Source organism: Syngnathus typhle, linkage group LG21 (genome assembly GCF_033458585.1).
Source record: "Syngnathus typhle isolate RoL2023-S1 ecotype Sweden linkage group LG21, RoL_Styp_1.0, whole genome shotgun sequence".
NCBI classification, from domain to species: Eukaryota; Metazoa; Chordata; class Actinopteri; order Syngnathiformes; family Syngnathidae; genus Syngnathus; species Syngnathus typhle.
The window spans coordinates 6,494,000-6,517,457 of NC_083758.1; the positions used below are offsets into that span (position 1 = coordinate 6,494,000).

Sequence of the window (23,458 nt, forward strand, 5' to 3'; positions counted from 1 at the left end):
AGTTTAATTTGCGCATTGCTAAACTGGTCGCAATTTTGCGTTTGATAAATGTCCAACAGCTAGCGTGAAGTGACGTCATTTTCTTCTTCGTTTTGTTTTACGGCGAGGTGGCACCAGCTTCAATGGGCATTACCGACACCTACTGGTTGAAGTCAGATGAACTGAAAAAAGAACGAATCACTTTCGGAAGTGATTCGTTCACTCTCGTTCACTGAAAGGTTTCGTTCTTTTGAACCCATCGTTCACTCACGAGCCAACACTAGCGCACACACATTAAAAAAAAAAAAAAAAAAAAAACTTCCCATGATGCTTTGCGTTCATCATGGCTGCGCCCTACTCTCCCGCACGCGTGTAAACACTCGTGAGAATTAACCAAAAAAAACTATAAATGAATCATTTGGAACGCGCGGCGGCTTCCGAATACATTTAACTTGAAGACAAACAACGAAGCCAAGATGAAGATCAAGTCCAAGTCTGCGTATCATAAATCCGAGAACACTTTCAAGGTAAGAACTGTTATGTGCACGTGTAAAAACCCTGCTTTTGTTTTCTTATTATTTTGTAAACACTTTTCGCAGTTTCTCACTTTTGCCGAAAGGCTTTCCAATGTCAACATTAACGTCACCCACCGAATTGACAGAACTGGATCCTATGCTGAGGTATGACGTCACATCATATATGAAATTTATCTTAATGAGTTGATTATGACCGATAACGTTGTTGTTTTTAATGCAGGAAGTCGAAACATATTTCTTCGAAGGCCTGACAAAATGGAAAGACCTCAACTTGACAGAAAACTTCAGTATGTCCGAAACAGAACTCTGTTGTTTGTGATTCCGTTCTGATTTACCATGTGCTCTTCTTCTTCTTCCTCAGCTACGTTCTTAAAGGAGGTCACAAACAAGTGTCAGTCGTTCAACCTGCTAGTTTTCCATCAGAAGTCTATTGTGGAGAGTCTGAAGAAACATCTGACAATCAAGAGCAGTCTGGCCTACCAACCATTGCTAGAGTAATATTATTAATCCCATGCTATAACTTTGGTTCCATTCATCTAACCTGCTTGATCATTCATTCCCAGCCTGGTGGTGCGGTTGGCCCGAGACCTACAAACGGATTTCTACCCTCACTTCCCGGATTTCTTCACGCTAATCACCGCAATGTTGGATACTCAAGACACAGAGGTCCTGGAATGGGTTTTTACCTGCCTCTCCTACCTGTACAAGTACCTGTGGAGGTTGATGGTGAAAGACATGGACAACATCTACAGTTTGTACAGCACGCTTTTGGAGCACAAGAAGGAGCACATTCGCAGGTTCGCGGCGGAGAGTTTTGCATTTCTGATGAGAAAGGTACGTCTCCGATGATCTTCACTCAATTTTTCTCCGCTCTACAAATCTGAAGTGATGTCATTTCTTGTAGGTTCCGGATCTGGACGCCTTGCTGACTGTGGTGTTCTCAGACTTAGAGCAGAACCCGGACAAGGCGGAAGGCGCCGGCCAGCTGCTGTTTGAGATGTGCAAAGGCGTCCGGCACATGTTTCACTCCTGCGCTGCAACCGTAAGAGAAGTGGTTCCATTTAAGACCTCAATCCTTACTCAATGTTCTCCTCTTTCTTTCTAGGCGCTCCCGACTGCTTGGCGGAAGATCGGGCCAGCAACCAATCAGGGGGCTCCTTTACCGTGGGACCTCGTGCAGGACGCCTTAGATCACACGGCTCAAACTGCAGCCAGTCATGTGGACAAAGAGCACTTTTTGGTTTTTTGGGAGTCCCTCCAGGTAAGAAGGTTGATGTTGTTGTCAAGTGAACGGTAGTTGAAAATGTTCCAATCCACAGGCTGCCGTGGACGAGGTTTTCAGTCTTTTGGAGGCCAAAGGAGAAGAGGCCGGAGCGGCGGGAGAGCAGCTCCAAAGGCTGCTGTATGTCCTCCACACCGTGGTGTCTCACAAGGATGGAGCTAAGATCACAAAGCCGGAGGCCGTCTGCCAGGTAGGAGAAGATCACTGTCGTGGAATATTACAAGTCCAGATAGTAAGTGCCATCTTGTTTTTGTAGACCGTATTGCGCCTGGTGCAGAGCTCGGAGCTTTCCACGCCCAATTCGCGACTGCTCCTCCAAATCATCTCCTCCTTGCTCCTCGGGGAGAACGTCAAACTCCCCGACGCTCTCGTCCAGGAGATCATCCACAAGGTTTGGTCTTGGAATCTACAGAATGTGTTAAGTTGAGGTAGCACCTCGCTAATTCTCCACCTGCAGGTGTTTGACAGCTCTTTGGGAGAAGATCTCATTTTGGAGTTCACCAAGGAGATGTTCACCATGAAGCAGTTTGAGCAAGTGAGTTGATATTGCGTTACGTTTTTTGGGAGTGTTTTGGAATAACCTGTCCTTTTGTTCCCAGCTCTTCCTGCCCACCCTCCTGCGCTTCAGCGCCGGCTTGTTTGCCTGCGGCGATCCCGTGTCCCGCCATCGGGCCCTGGATGTTCTCGTCAACCTGATCCTGGCCAAAGCCCCGCCCCCTAGTGACGGCGCCATGGCATTGGAGACCTACCCGCTGCTCTTCACCGGACAGACCGCCGGGTGAGCTTCGCTAATCACAGCGCTTTGTTTGTTCTATCAACTTTCTTTGTTGTTTTTTTTGTCAGCCTGTTCAGTAAACAAGGAGAACCAGAGCAGCGAGCAGTACCCGAGCTGGTGCTGTCACTCATCGCTTTGCCTGAGCAGCAGAACGGGCCCATCGCCGATCTGTCGCTACCTTGGAGCGCACTCGTGCTGCTGCCGCACCTCAGGTAAAACGTCAATGGTCTTATCATCCATCCACAACAGCACATTATTATTATTTTTTATTTTTTTGCAGGCCTCTTGTTCCTGCTAATGTCTTCCCTGCCGTCACTGCCTTTTTAAACCACCTTCTACGTGAAATTGAGATGGAAAACTTAGGAAAAGGTATTTTTTTCCCTTCCCCTCTTCAATCCAAGAGTATGTCGCAATATTATTCACTTTTTTTCCCCCCCTTTCCAGCTGCTCTGTTTGTCGCCACGCAAGCGCTAAGCTGCCTCCTCACGCTGGATGGCTCCGCTCACCTGCTCTCTCTGGTCCCTGTGGAGAAACTCACCGCCATCTTGAGGTATATGTGAGAAAATAATCCATATGATTATCAATTACTAACATTTGATGGCGTGTTTTGTTTAGGAAATTCCCCACCGAGTTGTCGGCGCTGCTTTTAGGAGACCTCTACTACACCCGCCTGTCTTTGAGCGGCGCTTCCGAGCACCTCTCCCATGACGCGCTTTTAGACCTTTACCAGATCCTGCACGGCAACGTGTCCTCCAACGTATCCAAGGTGCATCCACGGATTTTTTTTTTTGTCATGGAATTTTGCTTCTACTGCTTCATTGACTCTTTTCCAGATGCGTCTGCTGACTCTGAGGATCCTTTCGCTCTTTGAGCCGAACCTTCCTGCCTCGGGCGAGGTACGCCGTTTTTTGAATCCGTTCTAAGTCGATGAGTCGATAACGCGAATGTTTCGTCCAGCCCGACGAGAGCGCGGAGGCGCAGCCGGTGTTCGCCGTGTGCCTGCAGGCCGAGCTGGTGGCCGCCTCCCTTCAGGATTACCGGGAGAAGCTGCTGCACTTGCGCAAGCTCCGCCACGACCTCGTGCAGCGCAGCTTGCCGCAGGGCCCGCCCGGCACCTTTCAACAGGTATATGAACTCCCCGGTAAATCCCAATGCTCCTATTGTCTGCCTCCATTTGAGAATTGCTGACTTCTCCTCGTCCAGGTGCCTCTTCGTTACCTCTTAGCAATGCTGTTTGTCAACTTCAAGCCACTGTGGGATGCTGTCATTGAGCTGCTCGGGTTGGTATCGAGTAAAAGTAGGAGTATGGCGCTCTCCGAGGAAGCTCAACGTCTGTTTTGCGCAGGAGCCACGCCAGGGGGATGGATAATAAAAATTTCTGGATGGTGTACCATGAGCATCTGGAGAAGGTGGCAGGATTAGCCGGTAGGTTTCATGGAATCCATTGTTGGACTCAAGCTCCGGTCGCTAAGAGTTTCTCACCTCGACTTCTCGTCCATGTTGTAGAAAAAGAACTCCAGGAGAGCAGCAGCAGCGACGACGACGACGAAGCGCAAGACACGGACATCCAGGCCGGGCCGGGTTGCGACGTCATCGAAAGCGGCGAATTGGGCGTGCTGTTCCTCCAGCAGCTCAAGTCCGCCGCGGAGCCGAACGAGAGGACGGACTTTTCCAACTTCCGCGGCTTGATGTGGCGCGCCATGACCCAGTTTCCAGACAGGGTGGAGCCGCGGAGCCGGGAGCTAACCCCTCTGCTCCTGAGGTTCATCAGGTGAGGGCTCAGCGGACCCGACCCACCTTGAGTCGACCCGACCGCAAATATCTATCTCGTCGCTAACAGGAACGAGTTTTACCTGGCTGACATGCTGATGGCACCGACTCAGGACCTGAGGAAAAAGGACACTGTCCCAGAGGCGGGCACAATGACGGCGGAGGACGAAGGGGAGGAGGAAGAAGAGGAAGAGGAGAGAGGCAAACGACAGACGCCACCACGGAGAGCAGCTGCAAAGTAATGAATTACAGCTACATATTATAAAATGGTGGCTTGGATGTGTACAATGTTGTTGTTTTTTTTCCTGCAGACAACTTATCGCCCACCTGAACGTTTTTGCCAAATTCACCAACCCTCGCTCGCTCTTCATGGAGAGCAGTCTGAGAGAACTCTACCACCAAGTAATCCCAAAATGCGGCTTTATTTCATTTTTTTCATTATTATTATTTTTTTAATAATACCTCCTTCTCCTCAGCTCCTCTGCCATCAGGACCAGCAAATCCAGCGAGCGGCCCTCCAGTGTGTTCTTACGTACAAAGACCCCTACGCAGTCCCGTACAAGTAAGCACACACACACGCACATGGCGGCATTGTTTTTATCAGACATGCTTTCAAAAAATGTGTATTCAATGTTTTATGCGTGCGTTTCATCCAGGGAGAATCTGGAGAAGCTGTTAGACGACAAGCATTTCAAAGAAGAAATTGTCCATTTTAATATTTCCGAGGAGACAGGAGTCGTGGATGCTTCACACAGAGACGGACTCATTCCGTTACTCATGAGGTATTTTTTTTTTTTTTTTGTCGTAGTACTTTTTCTTTTGTGATTTGTGTAAGTCATATTTCCATCTTTTTTTTTTTTTTTTCGCACAGGATCTTGTTCGGCCGTCTGCGGAGTAAAGGCAGCAGCCGCTTCCAGAGCAAGGCCAGCGCCTCCACGCGCTCGTCCATCATCTTGCGCTTCCTCGCCGGATGCCAGGAGGCGGAGCTTGGCATGTTCGTGGATCTTCTACTGGAGCCCGTCCGCCATTACAGCAACGGTGAGCGAGCTTAATTCTCAGGATTCACCTGGTTAAAAAAAAAAAATGAAATTTCATCCTTGGTGCGTTCAGGTTCCTGTCGGGACGCGGTCCAACGAGCGATGGAAGAGATGGACGTGGGCGCCGTGCTGCCGCTGGGTCGTCAGCACAGCTTGCTGAACATCATCAACGTGGTCATCCAGAAGCTGGGCCACCTCATCGAAGTCCACCTACCCAAAGTGTTGCAGATCCTTCTGTGCGTCACCGCTTCCGTGTCGGTCGCGTTGGACATCAGGGAACAGGTAGTCCGTCCATCTCCAAGAATTAGATGACCTCATCCACACGAGTGAACTACATCTCCATTTTTACATTTTATAGCTTCGGCCAGGTTGCATCAGTCCTCTGAAGAACCTGAGGCGTCTCGGCATCCTGAGGATCCAGGACTTTTTCGACAACTTTGACACCTTTAGCTTCAGCGCCGATCAGCTGGATGGCGTCTTCATGGCTGTCGTGTGGCCTCAGGTGCGTAACTTTCTCCTGTTGCTGGGGAATAAGTCGTCTTATCTGTGATTTTGTTTTGCCTAGGTGCATCGCCTCCCAACTGAGAGTCCATACTCGCCCACGCCGCTCCTGAAGCTCATCCATGTGTGGTGCAAACACGCCAGGTTCTTCTCTCGCCATCATTGTGTTTATTCAATATAATCCACTTTGAATTCCCCAATCATCTTTTTTTTTTTTTTTTGGTATGTTTCAGGTACTTTCCACTTTTGTCCAACCAGCGGCCCGACCACCCGGAGTGCGACGTTCTCCTGAACGTGTTCGGCCTCCTCTCGGCCAAGAACATCTCCATCGCCACCCTCTCTGTCGTCATGGACATCGCCGACTCCCTGGCGACCACGCAGGACTTTGTCGCCACGGAGACGGAGGCTGAGCTGAGCGTGGGCGGCAGCGTGTTCCCGCAACCTGACGAAGGCACGCTGGCTGCAGGTTAGACGACCACTTCAAATGACATCGCACAAGAGCAAAGCTTCCACCAGATGGCGCCAAATTAAAATCGTTTTTGTGTCGGTCCAAGATTGTAGAACTTGACTTTAACGCGCACGTATGTTTTTAGCGTCGTTGACGCAGGGCTCCAGGCTCTTGCTACCTCACATCACCACCCTCCTGGACTACCTCAGCCGCGTGGTCCGCAACACCGACAGGCTCAAGAAGAAGAAATTACGTCCGCACGTGTCCAAGGAACTCAACATCCTCTCCAAGCAAGTCATCGCCTCATTTTGTCTCTCTTACATATGTCCTCCATTTTTTTTTAATTATTATGATTCATCTGCCAGGATCAGTCGGTTCGTTCGAGACAAGGAGCAGAGTTCAATGCTCATTGAGCTCTTGCTGCCTTACCTGTTGAGAGGCAAAAACTCTCAGGTAAGGATTTCGGTAAACACTTTTTTTTTTATAGACCATGAACGACTTGACTGTTGATTTCAGGAGACAGAATTGGACATCCTGGCCACCGTACAGAACTTGCTGCAGCAGTGCCTTAAGCCGTCGGCCTTCCTGCAGCCTCTCACCAAACTCTTCTCCGTCATTCACAACAAGGACCCCAGGAAGGCTCTCGCCTGCGTCTTCCATGTAAGTATTTTATTTTGAGGTGCGCCTCGGTATCCAAAGTTTGACAAGCACCTCTGTTACCATCAGACGTTGTCCGACATGGATCCTTCGCTCAGCTACATCGCCGACGTGGCCACAAAGGTGAGCTACTTTGATACCTCGATGAAACAAATGGATCCTTGACCGCCACCGCTCCGCTTCCAGCTCAACGCCTTCGACAGTCGCCATTTGGACGAGGTTCACTTCGACGTCCGCCTGACGGCGTTCCAAGGGGCCATCAAGCGTATAAGGGAGATGAAGACCCTCGACCTCAACTACATCAACGCCCTCATGCACAACTGCTTCCACACTTACGAGGTGACGATTCGTGGGATGCTTCGCCGCCGAGCTGGTCACTTTTTACTTATACTTGCACTTGACCCCGTACAGATCGAGGACATGTCGCTCGGCGACAACGCCACCTTGTGTCTGTCGGCCATAATCATCCAGATAGCAGCACTCGGCGCCGGAGAGAAGATCTACAAGGACATCGTCCAACACACCATCTTGGACGCCATACACAGGGGGCTTCAGAACAAGAAGGAGGTATTTTCAACAAACGCTACTGCCACCCAGTGGCGGGAAAATGACATTTTCATAAAAATCTCCCGGCTTGTCTTTTGTTAGAGCGTGCAGCACGAATACACCAACGTTCTCGCCTGCCTGGTGAAGACCTTCCCCACGAGGAAAGAGTTCCAAGACATGGTGCAGCTCACCGACTACAACGATCCCGAGTCGGACTTCTTCGAGCACATGAAGCACATTCAGGTACGGAGGTTTCTCAATCCGCTTCCCTCTTTGGATATTTATTTGTGCGCGTCTTCCTACAGATCCATCGTCGGGGTCGAGCCCTGAGGAAGTTAGCCAAGCAGCTAACGGAGGGCAGCGTGGTGTTGTCGCCGCGCTCCTTGCAGAATTACATCATGCCGTACGCCTTGACGGTGCTGACGGATGAGAAGTTGCTGCAGGTGACGAGTTGTCAATCCCGCCATGGTTTTGATTTTGCGTGATAATTTCTTCTTTTTTTTTCGCGGCGCAGCGCGAGAACATGACGACGGCGTGCGTGGACATCGTGGCCGCCGTGTGTCGCCGGCTGACCTGGTCCAAGTACTTGTACTACCTGAAGCATTTCGTTCACGTACTGCAGACGTCGAAGGTCGAGCAGAAGCTGGCTGTGAAGTGAGCGGGACACTCAACCCGAATTGGAACTCCTCTGATTTTGTCGTTATTTTAATTCTATTTTTCGGTCACCTCCAGCTTGCTGGTCAAAATCCTCGAGGCGTTCCACTTCGACCGAGAGACTCTCACCCGAGAGATGGAAGCTGCGAAAGCCAGAGAAGGTAAAAACGTTCTTGTTGGGTTGACAATATATTCCATATAACGTTTTTTTTTGAAGATGCAACGATGGACGGCGAGGAAGAAGCTGCGGCCGAACCATCGGTGAAAAGCGGGGGCGGCGAGGCCATGGAAATCGACGAGAAAGCGAAAGCCGAGAAACCGCCGGCGCCTCCCAAACCCGTGGCGGTTTCCTGCGGTCTGCCGCAAAGCGCATCGCAGCTGGAGGTTCTCCTCAGCACCATCCAGGAGAGCGTCACCAGCAGCGTGTTGCCTCGCCTTCATAAATGCCTCAATGCCAAGGTATGATTTTTTTACCCACGTGGATGTCAACCAAAAATAGTTACAAGCCTTGCGGACATTTAGGTGAAACGTGACGATGAGCACAAAGCGGTGAAGTCAAAGCAGGTGAAGGAAGAAGAAGTGGCACGCATCCCCATCGCCTTCGCCATGGTCAAAGTCATGCAGACGCTTCCTCCGCAAATCATGGAGTCCAACTTGCCCGGGTACGCCGCTTATTTAATTTTTTTGCGCTCAGCAAAAAAGGATCAACAATGTCTTTCCATTCAGGATCCTCATCAAGTTGTGCGTGATACTGAGGAACCGATTCCAAGAGGTGCGCGACGTCGCCAGGGCAACGCTGGTGAAGATCATCGAGACGCTGGGCTATCGCTACCTGCGCTACCTGCTCAAGGAGATGCAGGGGATCCTCGTTAAAGGCTACCAGGTAGCGGAATATTTCAGAAATCGAATACGGCACACCTCGGATTGTGTGTTTTTGTCTCGCAGGTCCACGTTTTGACATTTACAGTCTACCAGCTGCTCTTGGCCCTCAGCCCAAGTCTGAAAAGCGGCGACCTGGACCCGTGCATGGGCATGCTCATCAAAGTATGGGTGCTCCAGTCTCATTTCCGACTCGCTCGTTTTTTAATCTTCGCTTCTCATCGCGGCCGCTCAGATCTTCAACCACGAGCTGTTCGGCGAGGTCGCCGAGGAGAAGGAAGTGAAGGGCATCGTCTCTAAGCTGATGGAGGCGCGGCACAGCAAGAGCATGGACTCCTATAAGATTCTGGCCCAGTTCTGCAGCAAGGAGAGCATCACCATGATTGTTCTCCCGTTGAAGGAGGTGGGCGGAGTCCAGTCGGATTTTTTTTTCTCCATGAGGTTTAACCATTCCTTGCGTCATTTCAGATCCTGGAGGACTCAAAGAGTCTCAAGGTGTCTAACCGTGTGGCGGCGATTCTGCGGCGCCTGGTTCTGGGTCTCCTGGAAAACACAGGCATGGGCGCCTCTGATATTCTCCTCCTGAGCCACAGTCTCATCAGCCAGAGTTTGCCTCTGCTCACCAGGAAAGACAAGTAAGGACATAAAGTGACGAGTCGGGGTTTTTTTTGGCGTCGTTTTCTTCACCACGCGTGTCAATAGGAACAAAGCGTCAGCTCGGCCTCCGCCGGACCCTCGCCTGCCCCCTCCTAGCTGCTTACTCCTGCCTCCGACTCCAAAAAGGGGCGGGGTTAAAGCTCCGGTTAGCCGCCGGACCAACATGCACATCCTGGTGGAGGCGGGGCTTAAGGTAAGCACAAAATATCCATTTCAAGAGGGCTACTTGTCATCATCGCTCGTCTTCTGCAGCTGCTCCATTTGAGTCTGAAGAAAGCCAAAGTGACATCGAGCATGGAGTCGGCCCTTGAGATGTTGGACCCTTTCGTGACCATGCTCCTGGAATGCCTCAACTCCATGCACGTCAAGGTGAGGAGCGACTGGGATTCCCGCCGAAACGTGCAATCGAATCACTTTTTCCCTCGCTAATCAGGTGATCACGGAAGCGCTGGTGGCGTTCACGTGGGTGCTGAAGTTTCCTCTGCCCGCCGTGGCGAAGAACGTCAATCAGCTGACCAAGCAGCTTTTTGTCCTGCTGAAGGATTACTCCAAGGCGGGAGCGGCGCGAGGGGAGAACTACCTCTTGGTCCAGGAATGCTTCAAGGTGGGAGATTGCGACAGTTACTTTGAGAAAGTCACTTTTTGTGCCGTAATTCTCGTTTTGCTCTTTTAGACCATCACCATCCTGGTGAAAAATGTGAACAACAGCAAGATATCCGAGGTCCAACTCCAGGTTCTGCTGGGGTACGCCGAGGAGGACATCTACGACCAGTCTCGGCGAGCGACTGCCTTCGGCCTTCTGAAGGTCCCCCTTTTTTTTTTTTTTCTCCTTTTTTTTTTGTACTTAAATATTTCAATCTCCTCAATTGCGTCGCAGGCGCTTCTGTCGCGCAAGCTCATCGTTCCCGAGATGCAGCAGCTCATGATGAAAGTGGCCCAGCTGTCAATCAACGGGAGTAACTCCATGATCCGAGTCCACTGCAGACAGGTAGGCGTGGAAAAACACGACCACCGTCCCGTTTTTATTGTTGTTCTTTTTTTTTTTTCAGATCTATTTGAAGTATTTGCTGGATTACCCCATTGGGAAGAAGCTGCAGGACCACATGGACTTCATCGTGTCCCAGCTGACGTATGACCACGACACGGGGAGGGAGTCCGCGTTGGAGATGCTCGCCTTCATCTTCCAGACTTTCCCTGAGGTACTCCTCCATCGAGGCCTTTGCTTTTCACAGTGCTACCATTTTTTTTCCCTCTTTTCTCCCAGAAATTACTGACCAAGTTCAACAAGCTCTTCTTCGCCCCGCTGGCGCTGGTCGTGGTCAACGACGACTCCACGCGCTGCAAGAAAATGGCCGCCGTGGCCATCAAAGCCCTCCTGGCCAAGTTGAACGCCAACGAGCGGAACACTCTTTTCTCGCTCGTCAGAAGTTGGCTGGATGAAGAGAAGGCACGTTGGCTCTGCTCGCTCCTTTTTTTTTTTTGATATTTCAACGTGGACTTAACGGTGTTGCAGGTGAGCCTGAAGCGTCTGGGCGCTCAGCTGTGCGGTTTGTTCGTGGAGGTCGAGGAGGACGAATTCGCCAAACGTTTGGACAACCTGCTGCCGCTGTTGGCGAAGGAGCTCGACCCCGACAAATACGACGACGTGAGATCTGGAAATCCTTTTCGATAGACACGGGTCACGTCATCACCTATTTTGATGACTTTCCTCCACAGATTGAAGAGGAGGAGGATGAGCGAGCAGCAGACAGGCTCCTGTTCACTTATCTGACGCTTGTCACCAAATTAATCCAACACTGCGGCTTCTTGGACCTCACCAAACCGCGGGACACCCTTGTCCAAATTTGGGGTAAGGCGGCCATTTCCCTTTTTTGACTCAAACATGAACCCGCTGTGTTTTTTTTTTTTTTTTTTTTTTTTTAGGCCATGTCGAAGCCCATTTGCGCTACCCTCATTGCTGGGTGTGGCTGACCGCCTCGCAGGTTTTCGGCCAGCTCTTCGCCGCCCGCCAGGCCGAGGAGCTGGCGGCGGCGTGGAAAGAGAAGAAAGGCGGGCAATCGCAGCCTAAAGTAGCCACCGCTTTTATCACGAGCAACTTGGATAAAAGGGTAAAGGTCAATCAAGTGGTTTTTATTTTTACACCTTTGTCCAATCTTGTCGTTTGTTCTTTTTCCGCAGATGAGAGAGCTGGCGTTATCCTTCTGCCATCAACTGCAGTCCAAATTCTTAGACACGGCGTCCGGCGAGCAGGTGATCAAAAACCTCCTCTTCGTGGGCAAGGTCATCTATCTCCTCTCACCGGAGTCGGACATCGGCTCTCCTGAGGAGGAAATGGAGGAGGATGGAAATGAGGAGGAGGAGGAAGAGGATGACAACAAAGACAATAAACCTCCATCGCTGCTGTGGCTAATAAAGAAGCTATCGCTAATGGCTAAAAGGGAGGCGGCAAACAATCCCAAAATTCCCCTGAAGGTACCAAAACGAATATTTTAATGCCGCCACACAAGGAGTTAAGAAACCAAATGTTGATGTTATTTACAGAGAACCTGTGTTTTTAAATTCCTGGGAGCAATCGCAATGGACCTCGGCAAGGAGCGACTCGGTCCCTATTTGACCACCGTCATCGCGCCGCTCTACAGAGAACTGGAGAGCACCTACGCGGAGCAAGGTAAAAAAAAAAATCGCCTTCCGAAAAGAGAAAGCTCTCGCCAATGCCGAGTTGTCGTCGTCGTCGCCGTCAGACCCCACGCTCAAGAACTTGGCTCAGGAGCTGATCGAGCTGATGAAGAAACAAACGGGACTGGAGACGTTCTCGTTGGCGTTCACGGCGGTGCAGAGGCAGTTCGCCGTCAGGCGGACCAAGCGCAAGCGGCAACGAGCGATGCAGGTACAGTGGCATTTGAGATTTTTAGGAACTCTTTTTAAAAAAAATTGTGGCACAACTTAACTTTTTCTTTTTTCGTCTTCCAGGCTGTGACCAACCCCGACATCGCCGCTAAGAAGAAACTGAAGAAGCACCTCAATAAAATTGAGGCCAAAAAGCGCAAGATCGAGTTCCTCCGGCCTGGCTATAAAGCCAAGAAGCACCGTAGCCACGCGCTCAAAGACCTGGCCATGGTGCAGTGAGTCAATCACGGAACTTTTTTTTTTTTTACCGTAAATACGTTCGGTAAAATGACATTTTTCATCTTTTTTGTGTGTATAGCATTTTTATACATCTTATAATTCTATAAAAAAACAAAAAGGTTTCAACACAAATGTTCGAATCACCAAAAGTCTTTACTGAGAATCATTTTGACTGTACAAGCAGATATAAATATGCAATCATTCAGTTTTAAGCAAACTCATTATTCTGCAAAACAATAGGGGGGGGTAAATACACAATACAAAATAAAGTCAAGGTGGGGAGGAAAATGGATTTACTAAAAGTACAAAAAGAGACTGCAATAACACTTTGAGTGTAAAGAATTGGCGGAGCGTCACGCCCGTCTCTCGTTCGTTTTAAGCGGTCGAGACTTCCGGGTGATGGGAGCGAAGAGATCCGACCAAAGGCCACCCAGGTTTAATGTTATCCTTGATGACTCTCTTTGATTTCCCAGTAATAAGTAACCTGGTCCGTCACTGCGTTCCAACAATGCTTCACGCCGTGTGTAGAAACGAGGCCTCTGCTTTTCAGTCCCAGGTTTGGCCGGAGTAGGCGCGACGCCAGGTCAGTCACATGGCTTCATACAGAAGGATATTTACAAAAAAGGGGGCGAGTGTCGATGTCTTATTTTAGTCTACTGCCGACTCTTGAGCGAATCCACCAACCTGCAAAGAAACATCTGTAAACACACTGAATCGTTCTTTAATTTGTTTAAAAAAAAAAACAACAAAAAAAAAACATACCACTCCATGGCTTCATCTAAGCCTGTGCCTTTGGTCGCCGAGGTTTTGAAGATCTGCCACTTCCTGTCTTTGAGGGCGGGGAGGCCCAGCGCGGTGGCCACCTCCGCCGGCGTCATGGCCTGGTCCATGTCTTGCTTATTGGCAAACACCACCAGGATGGCCTTCTTCAGTTCCTCCTCCTGGCGTTAAAGAAAAATTACATCACCGTCTCGAGATTATTCATCGGTTTAATCGACTCGCCTCTAACATGGCCACAAGCTCCGACTTCGAGATGCCCATTCGGTCACGGTCGCTGCTGTCCACCACGTAGATGACGGCGTCCGTGTTGGAGTAGTAGCACCGCCAGTATGGCCTAGGAGAAGACATAATTAATACAAATGCTGATCTCATTCTAAATTAGTGCGGGATATGTACCGGATGCTCGTCTGGCCTCCAAGATCCCACACTTGGAACTTTAGATTTTTGTATGTGACTGTCTCCACGTTAAAGCCGATCGCTGCGGGAGAGGGACAACTTTTAGTTCTCAGACTAGTTAGGAAGCAATGATTTAGCCACAGTACTTACTGGGAATTGTGGTGACCACCTCTCCAACTTGCAGCCGGTACAGAATAGTAGTTTTCCCTGCACCATCCAAACCTAAGATGAGAATTCTCATCTCCCTGGTTCCAAACAGGCCAGAGAAAAGACTGGAGAAGAAGCCACCTAGGAATACACATGCGTTTTGCTGTATTAACACGTCTCCAAGCAGCAACAAATAGGAATTTGCAATAGATGCAAATATGAAGTGAAGAATTAGTTGAACAATGACGACATCTATGATCCAGCCGGATTGACTGGTTAGCCAACCTTACCTTAGCAACAGTAGCCAAGTACGATTGGAGTTGAAAACCACAAGCTGTCATTTTGCTGCGAAGTGTTTTACACTGAGGTGATTTTTATTTATTTTTTTGCATAACTAGGCTAGATCGGTGATGTTTGAAGTGTGCACTCTACACCAAAACAATCATTGCAGGGAGCTAACATGGCATGTAGCTTTAGCCAGTTTAGCTAAAACCCTAAAATGAAGTCGACAAGCAAGAATAATTACAAACTAGAGCGTTTTTGGGGTAACTCTAAGAGCTTGCAGGTTACATTATTCAATAAATATAAATGAGGTTTTATTTCAAAATACGCACCCATATTTCTATAAGACCACGGGACACGTCTCGCAGGTTGATCTGAAAGCTTCCGTGTGGTGACGTGTTATTGGGTGACGTCATCCACCGGGACGGAAGCTATCTTACGCGTTTTAATGCAAACGTTTTAACATATGTTACATGCAACTTATCATGTCTTATAAAAATGATATTTTAATTTCGAGTAACTTTATTTACACAAAAGTCTTAAAAGATTCCAAATTTAAAAGCAGGGTTTTCAACGAAAGTGCCGCTGGTCGAACGAAATCTGTATGCTTAAAGTGCTTATTCAAGAAGCCAAATCGTTTCTAAAACGTTTATATTTAGTGTTTATAAAACGTTTTTATTTAGCGCAGAGTATCTTTGTTATGGACTACAGATCATTTCAAAATGTTTAAATAGTCTTAAATGTCTTATAATAATAAATAAGCGCATAATTCTGAAACAATGTTGCAGGGGGAAAAAAAGAATATTTTTCATCTTTTATACAAGTACAGTAATAATCCAAAGTTTGAAAACACCTTCAAATTTAAAATATAATAAAATATAATAAATTTAAATATTCTCTCCAGCAGTCATTTCCGTTCAAGTTTCATGACAGCTAGTGTATTTCTCCTTTTTTTTTTTTAACAAATTTTGACCCGAACATTTATTACGCATTAAAGGGAATTTTAACACTAGTTTGGTTGTGAACGCAACTCGAGCCGGAGCGAAGGAGTTGCCCCTCTCTCAACATCATCAAATTTATGATCTCTCTTGGAGGAATATCCTCTCGGTGAGCTGCGGCTTTAATTTTGCACAAAAAAATAAATAAATGCAAGCCTTTTGCAGCATCCCAAAAAAGTCGAGCATGCGGGTTTGAACCCTCTTCGTCCACGGATGGGTCTGGCGGCGCCTATCGCCTGAGACATCAGTTGCAATCCTCGGCGAGACGCAGACGGGATGGGGGAGCGTTCGGACCGAGCCCCTCTGCTGGACTGGGAGGAGGTTCCGTCCGCGGAGAAGCCCACCGGTACTGACAACCGGGAGCGACTCACAAGTCCCTGTGGCTCCCCGGCTTCCACCGTGCCGGGGCTTGGGTGGAGCGGCGCTCCGGGGGGTCCAGACGGCTGCGGCGCCCCGCCCGCGACCTCCATCACCCAGGCGGGCGTGGATGGATTGCTGCGCCCCGACGCAGTGGAGCATCCCTCGGATTCAGGACCCGGGGATGTGCAGCTGGAAGAACGGATCGTGACGTGGGAGGAAAAGGACCAAATCGTCTCGGTTTTTGTGGTTGCGTTCAACACCAGAACAGGTGGGACATCAAATATGCAACACACCGCTATGACGATTGCACAGACAGTACATTAGGTACACACAAATATCTCTTAAAACTGCCTTCATTTTTATGTATTACCAATCACAACAATTCTATTCTATTCCTAATAATATCAGTAAAAAAGAATGCACGGGGAGGACAAACCGTGTCTGCATGTCTCAAACAGGTGTGGCCCTGTTTTATGACCTGGCCTTGAGTTGGGGGAGAAAAAAAAAAAGCAGTGATTAATTAGTCATCTTAAGACCGCTACCCTCTCCATTTTCTTCTCAGGCTTCCAACGAAACAGTATAGCCAAGTCGGCTCACTGATCCACAGGAACAAAACATGAATAAAACAGCAGCTTCTGTGCAAAGGACAGCTGGGACACTTGATGGCGGTTGGGTGGGCTTGCATTTTGCTTTCACAGTGGGCTTAACAAAGCTGCTTTGCTTGAATAAGCCCAATTTACTTGCATCATTTTTCAACTCCAAAAGTTAAATACAACCGAACAGAACTTAGGCAGTAGCAGTGCATTCCTGACCTCTCATCAGTCCGTATTTACTCAACCGCCGCAGAACGTATTAAAGGAATCGACCCCGGGGTGTCCGTGTTGTTAACATGATTTATGTGTGCGTGTGGCAGGCAACATGCTTGAGTGGTGCCTGCCCAAGGATATGGACCTGGATGGAGTGGAGTTTAAAGCCATCGCCAGCGGCTCCCACCGAGTCACCACAGACTTCATGTAAGCGGCCGCCAATTGCATGTGAATATTTCATTAACAATTTGTTAGTTTTAATATTTTACAACCATTTCATTCCTATTCGATTGATTCTGTTGTCTCGACTATTGAAAAACAAAATTATTGTCAAAATTACATTTGAATTAGATCAGAAAAATATGTATTTCATTATATTAATTATTATATATTTATTAAAGAACAGTTTCGGTCAAATAATCAATTGAATAATAAAAAAAATAATAAAACAAATGCATGAAATTAGAATGCTATTTGATTTGATTTATAAAACTATTTATAAAATACTCATAACACTTATTTTAGATGACACTTTTAACTCGTTAAATATTAAAAATAAAATTCAACCCAAAAAAATGAACATCCTGAACAACAGAATAAAATCCGGTATCTTCCTCTTGGCAGAATGTGCCGCCAGTCAAAAAAAAAATTTTTTTTTTTTAAAAGCAGCTCAGCCATCTGGCCATGTCGGCGCATCCATGATTCACAGGCTTTATCTGCCCCCCCTTCCCCCTGCCCAGATACTTCCGGAAAGGCTCCTACTTCGGCTTGGCCTGCTTTGCCAACATGGCGGTGGAGAGCACGGCGGAGCGCGGCGCCAGGATGAAGTCGGTGGGCATCCTGTCGCCTTCCTACACTTTGCTCTACCGCTACATGAGCTTCTTGGAGCACCAAGTCAGGTAATTCCTCAACTCTGGCCTCCAGTCACTCATGTGCCTTACTCATCCACTTTCACAAAGAGCTCCTTGTTGCTCACGAGATAGCTGACATCTCGTGGATGTTTTCTCACCCCCTCCCTTTTTTTTTTTTGCTCCCGAACCAGACTCCAGCTTCAATCCCCGGGCCACTACTCTCCCTTGGAGGCCTTCTACGAGGACAAGAGGGCACTGCTGCTCCCTAGCGGCGATGACATTGTTTCTCTTTGCCCCATCAGTGCCTGGGGGGCCGCCATCAATCACAGCATGCATCCAGAAATGAAGGTTAAAAGTCAACACCATTTTTTTTCCCCTTTTCTGGTTTTAAAGAGATTTTTTTCCCACCAGATCACCCACCCGGCTGGCTGCATGTCCCAGTTCATCCGCTTCTTCGGCGAGCAGATCATGGTGTTATGGAAGCTGGCGCTGCTCCGCCGGCGGATCCTCATTTTCTCCCCGCCCCCAGTGGGCGTGGTCTGCTACCGAGGTGCGGAGAAACTTGTTACCGACAAATCCGACATTCTTTTACGCCCGCTGTCCTCCCCTTCCGACGCTTAGTGTACTGCTGCTGTTGCCTGGCAAACATCTCCATCCCCGGGGTGGGTGTGGCCGTGCCCGAGTTCAGGCCATTCTTCTACGTCAACGTGGCCGACATCAGCGCGCTGGAGAACGAGCTCTCCTACGTGGCCTGTGAGTAAAACCCGCATAGAATTTAATTTCCCATAATTAATTCAGCCATTTTTTTTTTCCCCCAGGCACTACTGAGAAGATCTTTGAGGAGAAGCGAGATCTCTACGACGTCTACGTGGACAACCAGAACGTCAAGACCTACCGAGAAGGTCTCAAGCCATTGCTCCGCATCAGCACCGCCGATCGGGAGAAGTATCGCAAGCTCACCGAGCAGAGGTGAGGAATAAAAATTTTCGGATGAGTCTTACTATTTATTGATTGCATGATTTTCATCGATGCAGGAAGATGCTGCTGTACTCCCAGGAGGAGAACGGGGAATGCGTGTCCAGCGAAGAAGATCTCTTTATTCTGTAAGTCCTCATGAGTCAAATATGGGTCAAACTTATCTTCTGAGCATGCCCATTTGATTACAGGTTTTTCCTGGAGCAGAACAACAGGATTTTCCAGACCCTGAGCGAGGTGGCAGCCAGCTTGGACCCGACGCTGACGGCCGAGAACGTGAGGGCCATGGGCCTGGACCCGCACGGGGACCGGCTCTTCCTACTCCACCTGCTGGAGATCTACGGCTTTGACACGCTGCTGCTGTCCGACCAGCTTTGCTGCAGCTGAGACGCCCATCCTGGCATCTGAAATAGCCGAATCATCTTTTTTTTTTTTTTAATAATCTTGTCGCGTCCTGTAAATAATTTTTTGGTCTTTTCAGTGTCGGTCTGCCGCAGGCCGAGTTGAAGCATTTATGTACAAATCAATTTATTTGTAAAACGTCAACGCTGTCATTGAACTGTATTTGAAGGACGTATTTTTTTTTTAAATTTTTTAGCCGGAGCTGAGACCAAATTGAAATCTCTAAAGTGGTGTCGGCGCAGACCTTTTTGCACGCTGCCAGCTGAGCCTCCTCATCCAACGTCCAGTTGGGGTTTGAACACTAATCAAGACAAGCACGGCTCCGCAGGGAGGAAGCTAAGTCTTTTTTTTTTTTCTGTCATGGTACCATAATTTATTCCCCCATTGAAATGAATTCTTGCCAAAAACATACACTAAAACTAAATTATTAATGCTAATTCCATTAGCCCTTCTGTGGCATTTCCCATTTTGTGGTAGCATTAAGCTAACATATTTTTCACTAACCTTTTTTTCCCAAATAGGTACCATTGTAGTTCCCTTCGTGAATTAATTTTCAGTTCAATGGCTGTGACGTTCATTGTGATAACACAGGATCAAATGAATGTTTTCTTAAGATCATTCCAATCCTGTAAAGTCTCACTTGCTGAACTCAAGCAAACCTCTTAGCAGTTGTAGACACAACCCGATTCATGTTAAAAACTATTTATTTATTTTACTGTAAACCATTTCAGAAATAAAGTACTCCCCACCGCCTGTGAGGAAAAAGCAATTTTCCATTTGAATGTCGCCTATTTCTAAACAATCAGAAATTCTTCCTCGCTGGATTCGCTGGCGCCATCGTTCGTTTTGAGAGCGGCCAACCAGGTCCGTTTGACATGTGCGTCGTCGCAGGTGAACGTGTGGCAGCTTTTGGATTGTCTTAAATTAAAGGAGGATTGTCCTTTAAGTTCCTGAGGGGGATCTTCTACTTTGCAGCCCAGTAGAGGAATACAGGAGAGAGGCTTAACATCCTGAGGGGAGGGGCGGGGAAGGCTTGAGTCCACGCTAAGCCATTTTATCGTTGTAAAGAAAATTTTGTAATTTACCTGTTGAGCAGCATACAAAGAGAGGACCAGGGGTTCCGTTTTGGTGATGACAGCAAATACCCGCTGCCACGTTTTGGGATTGTCACCATATTGCAGAAAGCCGCTTATTATGCAGGACGCTGGAAAAGTCTCCGACTGGGAAACACATTTGGAATTTTTCCCCAAAACAGGTATTATTATTATTTTATTTTTATTTTAATTCCTAAAAAAATAAATATTATTAAGATTGAATTCCTAAAATTTGTTTTAATTACTACGATGGAATTAATCGCAAGACGCTCACCTCTGCGGTCGGCCTCTTCGTGCTCCCCCCCCTCCCTCCTCTCTGTCCCGTCAGAACGGCGTAGCAGGACTTGCACACTTTGTTCATCTTGTTGCCGTCGTACGCCAGCGCCACCTTGTTGTCGGAGCACTTCCAGCACACCACGCAGCCGCAGGCCCGGCAGTGATGTCGGCGTCTGGTCAGCGCGTTGAAGGGCTCCCGGCACTTCATGCACACCGTCACCTCGTTGTCGCGGATCCAGCGAGGGGCGCGCCGCCCGAGCTCCTCCTCCTAAAAAAACAGACCCTCAGCCGAGGGTTGCCTGGCAGGTAATCTCCTACTTACCGGTTCCTCCACGTTTATCTCCTTTGACGCCAACTTGAATGTCTCGTTTTTCTTCTGGAACACGTCGATGGCGTCCTGGATCACCTGGAGAACGCCAAGATGATTTATTGACCCCACTCAAGGTAAAATGCCACTGAATGTATCCAATTACCTTTATCCACTCATCTCGGTCCTGTTCCGACCTAGAACCAGACCAGAAGAAATAATATGTAGGCGTATAAGGTCACAATCAGAACCAGTATGGGTTTGGAAAAACTCGTACGTGGCTTGTAGTTCCAGGGTTTTCTCCTTTCCCGACACCTGGAAGGTGTTCGGGTGGTCCTCATTGATGGTCCTCTGAACCTGCATGCCGTCCACTCCTATACGGGAGCGTACGGTGAAGCGTTGGCCCGCCAGGCTAAACTTTGGCGTGCAGCACAGGAGGAAGTTGTTGAACTGTGGAGACAAGTGAGAGTGAGATCCAAGTGGATCCAAAAAAAAATAATGGAGTCGTACCAGAAAGAGATGGCGCTCCATGGCCGACATGTTTCTGGCGGCGAGCTTGAGCAAACGGCCTTCTCTGAGGAACTCGTTGGTGGGGTTCACCACTTCCTCCTCGCCGACCATCTCGTAGATCTCCAGCAACCTCTTGATGCTCTCCTATATTAAACCCCCCCAAAAATGACCTCGGCGCTTTACATTCAAAGATGGCGGAGACTTACTGCTTTTTGGATGGCGCTGTTTGAATGATTGGCAGCCATGGAAATTGTCTGCAAGGATTCTGCGCGGAACCGAGATGGTCCAAACTGGTTAAAACTGATATTTGTTTCTCACACCGAATGACGATACTCACTCTGAGCAAACTCGTAGTCCGGGTTACTCGGTGGTACGTTATTGACGTAATCCCTGAGCATCATCTCATAGCGAGGGATTCTCTGAACCGGTTCCAACATGTGATGCTCCAGCGTGAGATTGCCGCACACTTCCTGACTCTACACGGGACAAAAGAACTTCAAACTATCTTCTGGGATAACAGAGGACTTGATTTTGTTTCATACCTGAATGTCTTGGATGATATTCCGGAACGCTGCCGAGCGCTCAGTCCATATTCTCACCAACTCCATGGCCTGGTCGAAGTTCCTGACGTAATCGGCGTACATCCTCAGGAAGGGGGCGTGCTGCAAGAGGACGTTCCCCAAACCGGGACGCTGGTGCCTAGATGGAAAATATTGGATAGTTCCTCTTGACCTTCACTAAACCCAAAGTAGGACCTACCAGCGTCCGATGCAGTCTTCCAGGTCGGGCAGCAGGAAATGACTATGGAAGGAGTAGATGGACGAGATGTTGGAGAAGATGTTTCGCACCACGTCAGCCGGAAAGGAGCCTCGTCCGGCTTCGTCGGTCAATCGAAGACAGAAAACCTGCAAGTATATTCGGTGGAAGTTGCGGCTCAAGACCGAGACCACATCCCTCAAACCGACCTGGTCCAGGAGGTGAAGGCGAGCCACGTAGGCTCTCTCCGTGTGAAGCAGTTCCCTGACAATATTGAACAGCTTCTGCTCCTTGTTGTCCTCCTTAAGCTCCTCTGTCTTCTTCTCAACGCTCTGTTCACACTGTTGGTCTTCACGAGTGTCTTCGCTCCATTTGCAGGAGAACCTTGATCCCACCTTGATCTTGGTTTCTTTTTCGGTACGGTCGGGTTGTCGGTTTGGAATGACTTGGTCATCGGTGCGATTGATGGTGATAGCGGGTCTATCACTTGAGGGAGAACGTTCTGATGTATCCGATGGAGTTCTGTAAAAATAAATCTGGAGTCACTGAAGGGACTTTTAACCAAAACCACAATGGTTGATTGGTAGCTATAGAAAGACCAAACAAAGCTAAGGTCAAAAGTCAAACATCCAACCTTTCATCCAAGCACACAATGAGGTTGGGCACACTCAAAGACTTTCCCGTGCTCTTCTCTTGTCTGTCATTCTTCACGCTTGGGATTCGGTTCAACCCCAGCCAGGATTTCGAGTTACTCGCAGGGGTGTAGCTGCCCATCATTCCCTGAACGGGGCTAGGGGTCTTTAGTAGTCCCATGAGAGGGCTTCGGTTTCTCGGGGTCAACTTAGCCGGACTGTGGCTTCCCTCCTTAAACGGGCTGCAGTTGTGGATGCCTCTTTTGCCCGGACTCGGGGACCCCAACGCCGGACTGGTCGCGAGTTTGGGGATCTTTTGAGAAGGGGACAACCTGGTAGGGCTTGTCCGCGGCTCACTCAGAAAACTCGGTCCGGCTTTGCTAGGACTTGGGGACACGTGATAGCAAGTCACTTGGATTGGAGTCTTGTTGTCATTCAAAGGCTGCGGGGATGGTCCGGTCCTCATCGGAGTCTGGAGGTGCGCTGGTTTTGGAGGTACTACGAGGACAAACGTATCAGAATCGATCAACCTCAAAGCAAACTTGAGCTCACCTTGTGGTTTGAAGGGACTTCTCTTGGACGGGCTCGTTCCATCTTGGTGTTTGGAATTGTCGGCCGATCCGCAAGCGTCGTTGCAAGAACCTCCGCAGCTGTACACGCCACTGCTCACCTCTGAATGAGCGCTACACGTTAGCATAGCTCCTTTTAAAAAACAACAACGTTGACCATTCGGAAACTTTGACCCCCGAGTCTGATTGGATTATTTCAAATCAATTTAAAACAGCGAGTCAAATTTCTTTAGGATTAAACTGAAAAATTTCATTTAATTAATGCAAACAAATCTGCACTGATCTCCATTTTCCGTCCTTACCGTACATGAACTTCCGTGGCTAATATTCCATAACGTGAAGAGTTTGCAGCTCACTACAGAACTGATCCGCTGGTCTCACGAGCGTCGCACTTCTGCTTTCTCACTTCTGCGTTGTCTCATTATGTGCCGATTTAAACATATGCGAGCGGCGCCGTTGATTTCGCTCCT

General features: G+C 48.5%; 4 protein-coding genes across 4 annotated transcripts; 2 read left to right on the top strand and 2 right to left on the bottom strand.

The window, feature by feature from the left end:
- The first annotated feature begins 285 nt into the window (after positions 1-285).
- On the top strand, positions 286-13,417 carry utp20 (UTP20 small subunit processome component). Its single transcript, XM_061268211.1, has 59 exons — positions 286-506; positions 579-659; positions 736-802; positions 877-1,009; positions 1,079-1,349; positions 1,420-1,557; positions 1,621-1,776; positions 1,835-1,987; positions 2,054-2,188; positions 2,255-2,332; positions 2,397-2,575; positions 2,641-2,784; positions 2,853-2,941; positions 3,017-3,122; positions 3,188-3,338; positions 3,406-3,468; positions 3,530-3,697; positions 3,776-3,852; positions 3,918-3,997; positions 4,079-4,343; positions 4,413-4,580; positions 4,654-4,744; positions 4,819-4,904; positions 4,999-5,124; positions 5,214-5,380; positions 5,453-5,661; positions 5,738-5,881; positions 5,945-6,024; positions 6,114-6,346; positions 6,474-6,618; positions 6,694-6,781; positions 6,845-6,988; positions 7,055-7,108; positions 7,172-7,324; positions 7,397-7,552; positions 7,634-7,774; positions 7,837-7,974; positions 8,046-8,185; positions 8,264-8,346; positions 8,403-8,644; positions 8,708-8,847; positions 8,912-9,068; positions 9,131-9,229; positions 9,300-9,467; positions 9,533-9,699; positions 9,767-9,914; positions 9,974-10,090; positions 10,155-10,325; positions 10,395-10,526; positions 10,599-10,709; positions 10,771-10,920; positions 10,986-11,168; positions 11,235-11,366; positions 11,438-11,570; positions 11,645-11,829; positions 11,900-12,193; positions 12,263-12,389; positions 12,463-12,608; positions 12,692-13,417. Exons 1-59 carry the CDS (start codon positions 456-458, stop codon positions 12,845-12,847), a joined length of 8,289 nt encoding a protein of 2,762 aa, XP_061124195.1. The 5' UTR covers positions 286-455; the 3' UTR covers positions 12,848-13,417.
- Positions 12,982-14,889, bottom strand: arl1 (ADP-ribosylation factor-like 1). The gene is made up of 6 exons (XM_061268218.1): positions 14,785-14,889; positions 14,174-14,311; positions 14,024-14,105; positions 13,850-13,961; positions 13,610-13,788; positions 12,982-13,531 (listed from the first exon to the last, which is right to left on the bottom strand). The coding sequence occupies exons 1-6, from the start codon at positions 14,786-14,788 to the stop codon at positions 13,501-13,503; spliced, it is 546 nt and encodes a 181-aa protein (XP_061124202.1). The 5' UTR covers positions 14,789-14,889; the 3' UTR covers positions 12,982-13,500.
- Positions 14,306-19,588, top strand: LOC133145106 (DENN domain-containing protein 11-like). Its single transcript, XM_061268214.1, has 9 exons — positions 14,306-16,078; positions 16,724-16,823; positions 17,357-17,515; positions 17,659-17,815; positions 17,879-18,017; positions 18,089-18,220; positions 18,286-18,436; positions 18,502-18,570; positions 18,634-19,588. The coding sequence occupies exons 1-9, from the start codon at positions 15,727-15,729 to the stop codon at positions 18,827-18,829; spliced, it is 1,455 nt and encodes a 484-aa protein (XP_061124198.1). The 5' UTR covers positions 14,306-15,726; the 3' UTR covers positions 18,830-19,588.
- Positions 19,566-23,389, bottom strand: LOC133145105 (FYVE, RhoGEF and PH domain-containing protein 4-like). The gene is made up of 15 exons (XM_061268213.1): positions 23,291-23,389; positions 22,972-23,121; positions 22,422-22,917; positions 21,997-22,309; positions 21,791-21,936; positions 21,574-21,730; positions 21,369-21,507; positions 21,238-21,296; positions 21,032-21,175; positions 20,799-20,971; positions 20,688-20,718; positions 20,537-20,620; positions 20,213-20,482; positions 19,930-20,064; positions 19,566-19,854 (listed from the first exon to the last, which is right to left on the bottom strand). Exons 1-15 carry the CDS (start codon positions 23,295-23,297, stop codon positions 19,639-19,641), a joined length of 2,520 nt encoding a protein of 839 aa, XP_061124197.1. The 5' UTR covers positions 23,298-23,389; the 3' UTR covers positions 19,566-19,638.
- Between the last annotated feature and the right edge of the window lie 69 nt (positions 23,390-23,458).